General features: G+C 40.3%; 1 protein-coding gene across 1 annotated transcript in view; it reads left to right on the forward strand.

Annotated features, from left to right (window-relative positions):
- The window catches only part of RP1 (RP1 axonemal microtubule associated), a 132518-nt gene that overhangs the window by 51192 nt on the left and 68799 nt on the right, over window positions 1-12527 (forward strand). Inside the window, exons 24-25 of the mRNA XM_054394648.1 lie at window positions 3910-4132; window positions 12348-12502. Coding sequence (XP_054250623.1) covers window positions 3910-4132; window positions 12348-12502 — 378 coding nt within the window. The remainder of the gene's footprint in view (window positions 1-3909; window positions 4133-12347; window positions 12503-12527) is intronic.

Raw genomic sequence — 12527 nt, forward strand, 5'->3', positions numbered from 1 at the left:
CTTCTGTGAGAGAACTTTGTGCTCAATTTCAGGTTTAGTCTTTCATATCATAACCCCCCCCCCTTTTTTTTTTCCTACCCAATGGCACCACAAGTCCAAGATGAATACATATTAAACCCCCTCACTTGTCTCTCTTGAGTCACTCCTCTCTACCTGGTTCTCCTGTTTGTTTAGCTCCATTGTAGGCTTCAGGTGATTGTTTCTGACATTTTGTGACACTGACTTCCTTTGTTAGGAGTCTCTCTGTTAAGAGCTTCCTATGCCAAGTGCTCAGATTCAGTTTCTGTCTTTACTAATCCTCCTGCCTTGCCTTCCCCTCAGCCATTTTCTAGTCTGTTCACATTCTTCTGCCTCCCATCATCTCAGTGTCTAAGCACTTTTCAGAAGTGAGTGGTGTGATTAATGTGTAGCTTATTCTCTCACTTTTACTCTTACAAATCATTTTTCTGGTCTAGGATTGGAAGAAGTCTGTAAAGAGAATAGACACTTTAGCCAGTACAGGGCTTATGCTAAACAAGATAGATCAATTTAGCTTGCATTGAAACAGGAGATGGTAAAGCAATAAAGTTTTTGATGGCCTTTACTTTACAAGCCCAGCTCTTTGTCAGTCCTTTACCAGTTCTCTCTCCTGCAAACATTGTTTTCATTGTGCATTACAGGGTTTTCGTAGCACTAGCAATGCTGAAACTTCTAAAACATTTTTCCTTTTGTTGTACTTGATGGAGCGGGTCCAGAGGAGGGCCATGACAATGATCAGGGAGCTGGAACGCCTTTCCTGCAAGGACAGGCTGAGGGAGCTGGAGTTGTTCAGCCTGCAGAAAAGAAGGCTCCAGGGAGACCTGATCGCAGCCTACCAGTACTTGAAGGGGGTTACAAGAAAGCTGCAGAGGAACTGTTTACAAAGGCCTGCAGTTTGAAATTAGGCAAGAGGAGATTTAGGTTGGATGTTAGAAACTAATTCTTTAACATGAAGGTGGTAGAACACTGGAACAGGTTGCCCAGGGAGGTAGTTGAGGTCCCATCCCTGGAGGTATTCAAGGTCAGGCTCGACAAGGCTCTGAGCAACCTGATCCAGTGGAGGATGTCCTTGCTCACTGCAGGGGAGTTGGCCTGGATGACCTTTGGAGGTCCCTTCCAACATAAACCATTCTGTAAGTCTACAATTCTGTGAAGGTGAACAAACCCCTAAGCTATCTGTCAACACTATTAGTTTCGTAGGTAACAATACCGTGACATTTCTCTGATTAACCTGGTAACAGATAACTGGCATCTATTTTAATATGTAGTAGCACACTGTTAGTCTGGACAGGAAGGTCAAGTGAGTGAGTATTGACCCTGGACTAGCTGCAGGATGAAAAGAGCTTGAATGGATTGGAAAATCAAGTGTTTAACTGTCACTATGCAATAAGCAGTACTTGTTTACCCAGCTTCTTTCTGTGACCAAAGCAAACATGAAATGGGGGTAAAAATGATGACAATTTTTATTGCTTTTAGTTCTACTCCTTACATACCTGTATCCACCTTGTTCATGAGGCTCTTCTGTTTCTGTGACACCTGAGCACCTGTGACATAGTCTGATTCTTGACTCAGCCTGTAACTGTGCATGCTTGGCCACAATTAACAAATTGGCTGAATTCAGCCATCTAGATAATGCAAGCACCATGGGTGGACACTGAGTACTTTACTGGCACATTAGTTATGATATTCTTGGCAACATTTACCAGCTGCATGCTCGCAATTAAAGAACATCCTATGCTGCTGAAGATTTCTCCATTACAGGCAGAAGTTAAACAAATACAGTCAATGATTTCTCTTCCTTTTGGGAATGCAGCTGCTGCACATGAGTCCTCTGAAATTCTGTTAATGAGATGATCTCACTTGAAATTAATAACTGTCTGTCAAGCATAGCCCCTGGTGATTGTGTTAGACATTGGGATTTTGGCGTATCTGTTGACATATCCAAATTATTTTCATGCTAGCCTGAGTTTATTTCAAAGAGATTGCAGGATATTTTCTGCACAACAGGAATGCAGTGCCATTATTTTGATTATTCCAGTATATAAAAGAGAAATGGAGTCATTTACATGTATTCAGTCCATCTTTTTACTGAAGCATCTTTCCTCTGAACAGTCTCTTCTTAAGCTGAGAATCTCTTACTTCACTATTCACTTAAACATCTCAAGTACCTGAAAATAGGTCGTGCTGTCGTCACTCGAGATATCAGAGGTATGCTTGGGACTGAAAAGAGTATTTGCATAGCTCGTTTAGCAAAGGAAGTAACATTTAGTCTTTGCATCCTTTTAAGGAATAATATCTTGCTGATAAACCTGGATTTCAACTGGTGCTTGGAGACAAGTTGTAAAATGTGAGATTTGTTAAGCTTCAGTTTGAAACAGTAAGGCCAAGTTTTCTAATGCATGGTTTAATGAAAATGTTCCTTTTGCTTGTGCAAACAACAACAAAAAGAGAACAGGTGATTTGCTTCCTGCCATTGATGCTTTTGCCTTCATTTCCACCCAAGAATATATATGTTTGGTTTTTTGGTTTTCGGTTTGGTTTGGTTATCTCCAAGAACACTCATAAGATATAGTTCTATTCAGGCTTTTATACCACCAGATTATGTCATGATAATATCCTATGAGGTGGAGTTGTGCCAGGCTTGCTTCAGGGGTGCAAGGAAGTGTTGACCAGTTAAGGCTTCAAGACTATTCTGTGATGGTCCTCATGACCAGGAAACATCAATGTTATGCTAAACTGTAAGCAAACACCTCAACAAGAGAGTGAGAGGGATATGTCTTCATTGCCTCTGACATTTCTCAGCTCCACAGAGATTGCCTTGCAGACTTTGTTAGCACATAACTTTGAACAGGAAACTCTCACTCTGGGACAGACTTACTAATATTACCTTCCAGAGCAGACACAATGAACCTTCAAAAGCAGACAAATCTTAGTTCATCTTGGTGATTCAGATGACTGAGGCAATGCTGATGCTGTCCATTGATCTGGTTTTTGTTTGTTTGCTTTTTTTGATGTTAAACTGCAAAATTAGTATGATGGTAAAAGAAACAACTACTTTTTATTCTCTTTTTTTTCCTCTGTGGTTGTTTTTATGGATTTTGGGGGGTTTTTTGTTTGTTTGTTTGGGGTTTTTTCCCCCCTCAATATCACAAGCTTCCAAATGCATTACTGAAAAAAAGAAAGTGCTTAACCTTTTTTGGTTTGGTTTGGTTTGGTTTGGTTTTGATTTTTTTTGCTTAGGCCCCTGCTGTTAGAAATGCCCAAAAAAACTTCTGCAGCCCAAAAACCAAAGTGGCTTTTCTTGTCAGGGCTGTGGAATTCAATGTGACATAGTCATGTTTTATTGTTTAAATTTGCTGCAGTGTGGCATTAGCACTTAAAGAAATAGTTAACTCTGACACCAATGCACATAAAAATAGAAGAAAAAGAGAAAAATGAGCCATAGCAGACTGGTAAGTGGTAGGAATAGTTAATAGGGCTGTGCTGATGGTAACTGTATGGACTGCAAAAAAACATTATTTCATGCAGCAATGACTGAAGTTGTTTCTGCTTGTTAAAATATTTGTCTAGAAATAGAGATTTACATTATAACACCACAGATTGGATTTTGTAAAGAGATTTAAAACCAGACTGAGTTGTTTAAGCCCTTTAGTCACTTTAAACAATAGGGTCCTGAAGTCAATAAAACAACACTTGCAGGCTGCTCTGTATGCTTTTGCTTGATTGCTTTGGGACTCATTGTATATCGAGGCTTCATTTTCTAAAACATCCCATTACTCTCAGTTATGTTAGCTGCACATTTAGTTTGCACACCCAACTCAAGAAGGGTTGCTAGAAGACAACATTATAATGTGTTATTAAACCCCAGGATTTTTTATTTTGCCATTACAGATTAATCTCAGAGGTCTTGGGCAGCTATATAAAATCCGCATTGGCCACGACAACACTGGAAATGATCCCAGCTGGTACTTGAAGGAGCTCAGACTGGAAAGAGCAGTCCCTCTTTCTGATGAGATTTGTCTCCTCATAGAGTGTTGGCTTGCAGAAGACAAGGGTGAAGGTGACACGTGGAGAGAAGTGGCGATAAGGAACCCCACAATGGAGCTTTTGCCATGTATGTGCTCGTTATCTTTAGATCATGTGTTCATCTGCCATATCCTGGAATAGAATCATAGAATCATCTCAGTTGCAAAAGATCTCTAAGATCATCAAGTCCAACCATCAACCCAACACCACCATGCCCATTAAACCACATCCCAACATGTCATGTTTTTTGAATACCCCCAGGGATGGTGACTCCACCACTTCCCTGGGCAGCCTGTTCCAGTGCTTAGCCAATGTTTGATCCTGTGAGTAATATGACAGCTTTTCACGTTCCTTCCAGGGCAGCCTGCCTAATAGCCAGCATAACCATGGAAATATCTCCTCCAGATCCTGTCTAGTTCCACAGAAGTGGGAAGCAATCATTTCAGCACTCTTCTTTCCCCAAATCAGAATAATAGCTGTGGCCAGGGCACGTTGCCCCTATAAAATTAGTGGTTTCTCCAAGTGCCCCTAAATCACTGGCAAGTTCTGCTCTTTAGAGCAGTACATCAGAGAGGAAATCAAGGCATTATCAAGGTCTATAACGTGATGTGACACCCGGCTGCTTTCAGCAGCTTTGATACCTGCACAAAATATTCTCCACCAGAAATTCATGATCTGAATCACCACACACGTGTTTTCCAAATCAGACTGAAGTCACAGGCATTCACAGAGAAATTGTTAGCTGCAGGGTGGCACTTTGGTACTTCAAAGTTTACCCCAGCTTTGACGCACTTTGTTCTCTTCAAGCGAAGCGGCAAATAGCCCCTCGGAGAAAGTGATTGTTTAAAACGTCCTGGACCTCTACAAAGGATCAGGGAGCCAGTCCCAGCATTTAGCATGATGGGGTATTTCTTGTAGAGAATTCTTTTTACATTAAGAGAATGACAGTGGTGCAGCTGGTAGACAATGGTGCCTGACAGTGGTAGGTCTTGCAGAGGTAGGTGCAGGCGAAATCTATTCAAAACGAGACGGTGCAGGTTGCATGGAGTCAGTGATTTAGCATTGAAAAGAGGTCGTTATGCACTTAGTGGCAATCAAATCATTTCATAAGACAATATCCAACACGTGAAAAATGATCTCTGACAGAACCATCAAGGCTGGTGGTGTGTGAATGTTTTTGATGTGTTTTAAGGCCAAAGGGGACTACTGATCTCTATGACAAAGGCCAGAAGATGCTGAGAAACACATATGTGCCAGCTCACACTGGCCATCTGCTCTTTATTTATTTTTAAAATCACTCTGCAGAGTACAGTGACTTCAATAAGAGATTTCAAAAACTGGGACTGCTCGGGATGAACCAGGCCCTAATTATAACTTCCTTCCATGTTATGCAGAACCTTCACTTAGTGTACTTTTAGAATATTGCTCCAAATGGCAACAGTGGAGATTGGAAACTGGAAGCTGTGATTCTAATTGAAATGTCTTCAGCTGGTAGCTGGTTCTGTGTTATTGTATCTTCTCAAATAGTAAGTGAGGTACTTCTGAGGAACATAGTCCCTCTCAACCACTATCAGCCTTTAAGGAATCATTCCCTTCTAGCCTTAACACTGCACCGATATGTATCTTTACCCTTCTGCCATGGCAAAAGGCCAAACAACTTTTGTGCAACCTGTGTAGTAAACACCAAATGATAAAGCCATGTGACAGATTGATTTCTGCTGTTTAGCAGATGAAGCCAAAACAACAGTTTCATTCAGGTGGGTATGGCATCTGGAATAAAGGCAGAACCTGGAGCAGCACTGGGTAGTGCTCTTCTAATGTCTCATTGTCAGCATTAAGGGAGGACTGAACAGAAGCAGTTTGCCAGTGTTAATGTTGTGTGTCATTTACCATCTCTCCAGGTTGCCAGTTCTTTGGCCACTGTGTCTGTTTACTCTAGCAGCCTGATGGGGCTGGATTACTGCAGTGAAGCACTTGGTGCTGAAAGTCCAATGAGCTAAAGATCCCACGTCCTCATTATGTGTGCTCAGGGTGAAGCTACCCCAGCCTTGCTCTAGTGTGTTCTCATGGACTGGCTGCCAATGTGTGACGAGATTGTTATTGTGTTCCTGCAACATTTCCTCTGGTTTTATTTCAGCCAAAAATCTTCTATTTTTCTTCTGTTCTAAAATCACTCTGTGCTGCAAACCAGACCGAAGTAAGGAAGGCCAACCAAGGGATTCAGTTTGTGATGGTTTGAAACTGTCTTTTTAATTTTTCCTTGCAAAGTTCAAGCAGATAAAGTGAAAGAATGTAAATAAGCTAATGTGCTGTTGAAGGCACACTAGTGTCGTTAAGCTCAGACAGCTGTAATGCAGAGGAAGCTTATCAGATGCACTTTGACTCATAACTGATAAGCATATTCATGTTGAGTTCATCTACTTTTAGCAAGAATTCTAAAATAATGATTGTACTTCTCTTGTAGTAGAACTACTTCAAAAAGAACTGGCAATGGGACAGTAGTTTATATGAAGTCAGCAGAAAAAGACCAATATTTCTGCAGGAAAAAAAAAATCAGTTTCTTATTCATGGAATCGTTAAGGTTGGAAAAGAGAGCTTCAAGTCCAAGAGATCTTCATGGCCATGTGTTTCTTGAACACCTCCAGGGATGGTGACTTCACCACCTCCTTGGGCAGCCTGTTCCATTGCCTGACCACTCTTTCAGGATAGAAATTTTTCCTAATATCCAACCTAAAGTTCCTCTGGCACAGCTTGAGGCCAATTACTTCTCACCAGTAAGTTCTTATTTAAGTCTATTAGGATTATTTTCTTCTTCTCCTCCCAAAATGTATAAAAATATTAACTTAGTCTTTAATGCAAAGCAACCTACTATGCTTACTGTTTATCTTTTCCAAAGGAAAACGTCAAAAGCCACTGAATTTTGTACAGTGCTTTTTCAAAAGGAAATGAGAATTATGTACTATGCTTGCAGACTGGGGCCAGGCTAGCTCTTACCATTTGTGAATGATTAGGAATATACCAACCCTCTGTATTGGAAACCCTGATTCATGGGTCCAGAATAAGCTGTCTGGAAACAAACAAATAAACAAAAACCCCAACCAAAAAAAAACAACCAAACAAAAAGCCCAACAGATTTTCTGTCTTGCATTCTCTTGCCCTTAGTATTGTGCCTATGAGTTACCTTTACTTTGTGACCAATGAAACAAAACTTCCTTTCTCTCCCCCTTTTATTTGGTAGTTCATGTTCTCATGTTACCAAGCGATGTCAGAAGGTAGAGTTGAGACTAGGAAAAACACCTGAAGGCTCATGAGAGGTTCAAGAGATAGCAGTAGTGGCATAATTATGGCTTAAGCAATTCTAAATTTGCTACTTGGACACTTGACTGCTCTGTGACTCCTATAGTACTTTTGATGTATTTTGATATGTCATTTTTTGATACAGTTATTAGAATGCTTTGATGTCTGTTTTTCATGAAGCCCTTTAGAAACTCCCCACCTCTGCCTGAAAACATTTTACCTCCCTTTTTTTTTTTTTTCAGCTGCTTCATCCATACATCTGTGCCACAGAGTTTTCTGTTTGATTGTAGAGCTTATCTAAAGCCACCCTGGTAGCAATTTGAAGATTTCAATCACTTATTTTATGAAAGGTCATTTTCTCTTTTTACTGAGTGCTAGCTGAGTTCCCCCCACACCCCCTCCCACTATTCTGTATTAATTAATCCTTTTATACCCTTTATCAAAGTTACAGTGTTTTTCAAGATGTTTCCTCTATTACTTTGAAGTGCCCCCACATTAGACAGATGCCTAAATGTGAGGCTAACAGGTCCCTGAAACAGTATTTCCTGGCTTCTCCTAAGTGGGTAGATTTATGATATAATTTTCAACTTTTTCTTTCCCTTTTTTTGCCTATGGGCCAACCTCTCCTCTCTGCTTTGTCACCCCAGTTTTCAGCTGGTGTAGTTTCACTAAATCAGTGTATAGTGAAATGAGATTACACTATAGAACAAAGGACTGAGCCATGGAGTTCTCTCAGAATTTTGGGGTGGCATTTTCTTATTGCAGTGAAGCAGGTCTCAGAGTTTCTCAAAGGAAAGTAAATCAGAATCACAGAGCCTCAACTTATTTTTTTTTAGGGGCTTTTTGTTTTACTCTCTACACAAAGCCTTGTGTTTTGTGAACAACATACAGAGAGCTACAAACAGGCAAATTTTCCATGCACATTGCACTGGTAGGCTCATTCTCCAGATCTGATGTTATCTGTCCCTTGTGCTCTTCAAACTACTGGTGCTTCTTGTCTTACCTGTTATGGAGTGGCATCATCCTTCTCATTCTTGTCTCTCAGCAGTCTGTAGCTCAGGGGCCATTAATACTGCCACCTTTTACAGCTGTTCTGCAATCTACAGGAACTGCTTGTACCAGATTGAAAGCTTTGCATCCCCTCAGGCTGCTCTGTGCTGAGCTACAGAAGAGACCTAACCTCCACAATCTAGTTAGTAGATGTTTATAGGAGTGTCCAATCAGTTCTCCATAATTCCATGTTCCAGGGAGGTATGCACAGTGTGTTTTACAGAATATTTTTGTGGCTTAATTTTTGTAGTTTTACTATAAAACATATCACATCATATGCTGAAGTTAAGGGAAATGAATGTTCCATTTATTACCCTAATGCCATTGGAATAGGCTGCCTAGGGACATGGTAGAATCACCATCCCTTGAAGTGCTTAGAATAAGACTGAATGAGGCACTTAGTGCCATGGTTTAGTTGATTAGGTGGTGTTGGGTGATAGGTTGGCCTGGATGATCTTGAAGGTCTTTTCCAACCTGGTTAATTCTGTGATTCTAATACAGCAGCCCCATATTGTTAATTTGCACAAAGATTTAAAGCGCAAACTCCTCTTTTTTGTTAGGAAGGTTCCTTTCTGAATAATGCACATTTTGTAACTTAAATAAATGCCAGACCTAACAGTTTCCAGATGGTGAGAGATGTACAGACACAAGGAGCTATGGAAAATATTTTCCAGTTCTTTACATTTCAGCATGTGCATGTTTTCTGCTTCAGACTGATTTATTTAGGCTTGTAGCAATAGAAAGCTGTATTTGATTAGATCATTATCATCTCTCTGGTTACCACAGGGATGCACAGTGGTACAAAAGGAACTGTAATTTATTTATCTGTTAATATCCTTGCGTTGTGTTATAATTATCTCTTATTCTGGTCTGGTGTGTCCTTTACTTAATCCATTTGGTTTGGTCTCCCTCCAGAAATGTTAAGAACTTGTTGGTATTTTCTTCTGGTAATCATTTATTATTAAAGGGCTTCTTTAAAGAAAGAAAAAAAAAAAAGGAGGAAGAAGAAAAGCCTTGGACATGCTTTAAAATTGTTCTTATATTTTGCAGTTTTGATCATGGGATATGCTGGTAGGTGTAAGTGGTACAGGTGCCAGTCTTTGTCTGTAAACAGACATAATATAAACAGTCTATACCCTTCCCTTAGCTCCACTGATGTTTTGCTTTATCCAAACTGAGAATGTAAGTAAGAATGTACAAGTATGGATGAGACTTTTCTGTTGATTATAGATTCATAGAATGGTTTGGGTTGGAAGGGACCCTGAAGATCATGTAGGGGCACCAATCCTCATCCAACCTGGCCTTGAACACCTCCAGGGACGGAGCATCCACAGCCTTCCAGGGCAAACCTGTTCCAGTGTCTCCCCACCCTCACCGGCCAGAATTTCTTTCTAACATCCAGTCTAAATCTGCTCTCCTCAAGCTTCAATCCATTCCTTCTTGTCCTGCTTGTATCTTGCCCCATGGATAGTCCAGCATTATTATTCAAGGAGCTGCTCACAGGTTGATACAATTGTTAGGTTTTCTTTTGGAGAGCTTTTGCCCCTTTGTGGTCAGGGTGACTCTCTGCTTTGTTGCATGTTTCCTTTCATGGTTTGCTGTCACCCCTTATCCTCCATCCTTTGGGCAGTTTCTTGTTTGTTTATATTCTCCTGCTGCTCATCTGCACAATTATGATTATGCTAAGAGTTGTGATACAGAATGGCATTTGGATATATAGCTCAGTTATGCTAATTATCAGGTCTGTTTAGCTTTCTTACTTTCCATTCATATATACCCTTTGTTTTAACATGAGAGTTTTATGCTAAAACCCTTGAAATTAGTTTTTATAAGGCTCTGCCATGTTTTTGAAGGGTGTGTGTGTATATTATTAGGATCAATTCTGTGTGCCAGGCTTTTTGGTGCATTAATGTGTGGCTGTGGGAGATGCAATGAATGCTTGGGGCTACAGAACACAACAAAACTGATCAAGGGACACCGCTCCTATTTTAAGTCACAGTTTTAACAGTGACAGAGTTGGAGACATTCTCTTTGCCAATTTAGAATAATTTTATATAGATTAAAAGGAATATCCTAATTTGGTTAAGCATTTAGTCTGTCAACATTTCGTTCTTGTCTTTTAATAGACATGGAACTATTTCTTTCCCTTAATTTGCAGTGTTTTCTACTTGTTTAGCTTCTCCACTGGGAATCAGAAATAGGCTTTTCTTCAGTGCTGATGGATGATGTGATACTTGAGTATTATAAAATGCCTTGGAGTTCACTGAATTAAAAATGCATGGAAATGTCAGATTCTGTTAGCTATTTGGTGGCTTAGGACTAATGGTATTTTAAATAGTTTTTGCAGAATATTGTCCACTTCAAAGCATTTTGTTATTATTTTTTGTTTTCAGTTTAGTTCCTTCTTAAAAGTGATGTTTGGTTGTGTTTGTTAGGGCTCCTACCAGCTTTCTTCTCTCTCAAGAACTATTAAAACTTACCCATTAGTGAAACAACCTCCTCTGTGATCTACTACATAGCAGCAGAAATGGCCAACTGTGATTAGAACAGAAACACTGCATGGAAAAAATTGCTATTAAGATGTAAACAGGAAAATTTTCTTTAAAAGGCATCATAAGGAAATCCAAAATGAAACGCAAGAGTGTGTGATTACTACAAATATTTTTTTATGAAGAAATGTTCATATTTGGCTAAATATTAGTGTGGCACAAAATATGTTAATGCAATAACTCTGCATTAGATTCCAGAATTCTTGGGTGATAAGTGTATAATTTTTTATTGGTGGTCTGGATTAGAAGGAGAGGCATTAAAAAGCTGTAGATAGATTTTCAACTGTGAGCTGTTCAGGCAAGTGTTAGCATCCACTAGTGTTGATTTTGAAACCTTCAAAAGCAAGTGGAGTGCCTGCATTTTATGGATGAGGGAGCCCTTTCATCTGCTTTCCCACCTTTGCATGTGTAGTGAAAATCTAAACCCTCTGGGATTCATGGCTGCTATTAAGATGAAATGAAGGTTAACCACCCAGAAAATTCTGATTTGCACAAATCCAGAGGTTGAAAATGCCTTGGTACCAGTGAAAAAAGAGTTACTTTTGGTTTGAGACCATGAGTAGACACAGTTAGGTGGAGATAGTGTGCCAAGAATGACTTCACAGATTAGGTCCCGGAATTGTGAAAGGTTAGCAGGGAGTGAGAGAAGAAAATGAGCAGTAGGGAGCACTTGCATGATGGGCTGCTTTGTTGAGCAATGCACAGCTAGACTCAGCATCAGGTATTTTTTTAAGCTTGGTGTTTTCATATTTTCATCCAGAGAATTACAAAATTTAACTTTTGGGCTTGATGATCTTAGAGCCAGGCTCTTCTCAGTGATGTCCAATGACAGGACTAGGGGCAAGGGGTGGAAGTTGAGGCATAGGAAGTTCCATGGAAACAGGAGGAAGAATTTCACTGTGGGGGTGACAGAGCACTGGAACAGGCTGCCCAGGGGGGTTGTGGAGTCTCCCTCTCTGGAGATATTCAAGACCTGCCTGGATGAGTTCCTGTGTGATCTGCCCTAGGTAATCCTGCTCTGGCATGGACTAGATGATCTCTCAAGGTCCCTTCCAGCCCCTAACAGTCTGTGATTCTGTGATTAATGATTCTAAGATTTGAACCTTGGTGTGCTGCTTCCAAACTAGAAAGTCATAAAAGCATAGAATCGTTGATTTGTTTCAGTTGGAAAAGACCTCTAAGATCTTCAAGTCTGATGAAGAACTCAACACCACCATGGCCACTAAACCATGTCCTGAAGTGCCATGTCTACATGGTGTCTGAACAATTCCAGGGACAGTGACTCCACCTTCCTAGGCAACCTGTTCCAGTGCCTGACCAGCAGAGTCTTCTGGCAAAATTTGGATGGGAAACCTTTTGAATCATGTGCAAACTACCAAGATAACCTCGGGATTTTTTGTCTTCTAGTGTTGATGTATGAGATCCACGTACACACAGGTGCCAGACTTGGTGCTGAAACAGATTCTAATGTTTATATCAATCTCATTGGGACAAGAGGGGATACTGGCAAAAGGAAGCTCCACAGATCTAAGAGTAATCATGTAAAGTTTCAACGTGGACAGGTGAAGTACAAACAATGCTACTTCT

This window comes from Indicator indicator, chromosome 31 (assembly GCF_027791375.1).
Source record: "Indicator indicator isolate 239-I01 chromosome 31, UM_Iind_1.1, whole genome shotgun sequence".
NCBI classification, from domain to species: domain Eukaryota; kingdom Metazoa; phylum Chordata; class Aves; order Piciformes; family Indicatoridae; genus Indicator; species Indicator indicator.